The 1,377-nt window shown below is 37.8% G+C and overlaps 1 protein-coding gene across 1 annotated transcript; it reads left to right on the forward strand.

Annotated features, from left to right (window-relative positions):
* Positions 1-56: 56 nt before the first annotated feature.
* Positions 57-841, forward strand: SARC_16251 (hypothetical protein; the record flags this gene model as incomplete). The annotated part of the gene is made up of 2 exons (XM_014289639.1): positions 57-294; positions 653-841. Coding segments are annotated over exons 1-2 (348 nt in total), but the record flags the coding sequence as incomplete, so codon positions are not given.
* Between the last annotated feature and the right edge of the window lie 536 nt (positions 842-1,377).

Consider the following 1,377-nt stretch of genomic DNA (forward strand, 5'->3'; position numbering starts at 1 on the left):
CCACATGCATCTACATAGGTACTGGACAAGTATCACTACCTGGTGGCCAAATCCTTCGTTGCCGGGAACGCACACATCCGATGGTGTCCCTCGCCGGGGTGTGACAACGCCATCAAAGTAGAGATATTGGGAGCGATGCCTGTGACCTGTAAGTGTGGGGGCGTGTGTTGCTTCAAGTGCGGTGCGCAATGGCACGAGCCTGTGGCGTGTGACATGCTCAAGAAATGGGTGCAGAAGTGCCACGACGACAGCGAGACAGCGCATTGGATCAATGCCAATACGAAGGTAGGCGAGGTGGGTGCTGGGCGCTCGGTTGTGTAGTATATATTTGTATTTGTGGGGATAGACACGCATGGTATTGCGATACCACGCGAGCGTTTGTACGGCTGCCCGTAGTCTTCATTTTTCATGCCTTCCTTCGAATACGCATTCGTAGGAGGTTTAGTTTTATCTATATAGCTAATGTAAGACGGCCCGAATTCTTACGGTACCTCATGAGCGTATCTCATTTTATTAATTAGCAGGAAGGGCTTGATTTGTTTCTTATGTTTTACATCTTTTCATATAGATTAAAAAATGTACTGAGCACTTGTGTGTACCTCTCCCGCCGATTCCATGCGCTTATGTTCATTCTCTGAACTCATCCCCATAGGAGTGTCCCAAGTGTCAAGTGACGATTGAGAAGAACGGGGGCTGCAACCACATGGTCTGTAAATCAGCAGTGTGCAAGCACGAGTTCTGCTGGGTGTGCATGGGTGACTGGCTTCCCCACGGCAGCGCGTGGTACAACTGTGCAAGATTTGACGAGAAGGACACCAAGGATGTGAGAGAAAATGCCAATGTATGTATCTGTGAGCTCATGCACGATACTCACCCTAAAGTATTGTTTTCTTGGGTTGAGAACGAATACTCAAAGTTGTGCGTCAAGATGCTAATTCATTTATATGTGAAGTTGTGTATGGTGCACGATTTATTGTATTGCGAGAGAACGCCAATTTATATATATATATATATATATGTATATACATATATATATACATACATATGTATATGTAAATATATATATATATATATATATATATTTATATTTATATATATATGTATGTATGTATGCATATATTTATATATGTACATATATATTTATATATATATATATATATATATATATATATATATGCATATATATATATATATATGTATATATGTATATATATATATACATACATGCATACATATATATCGCATATATATATATATATATATATGTATATATACATACATGCATACATATATATGTATATATCTATATTTATATCTATATATATTCATGTATCTATATATATATATATATCTCTCTCTCTCTCTCTCTATATATAT

The sequence above is a fragment of the Sphaeroforma arctica genome (genome assembly GCF_001186125.1).
Source record: "Sphaeroforma arctica JP610 unplaced genomic scaffold supercont1.7677, whole genome shotgun sequence".
NCBI lineage: Eukaryota > Ichthyosporea > Ichthyophonida > Sphaeroforma > Sphaeroforma arctica.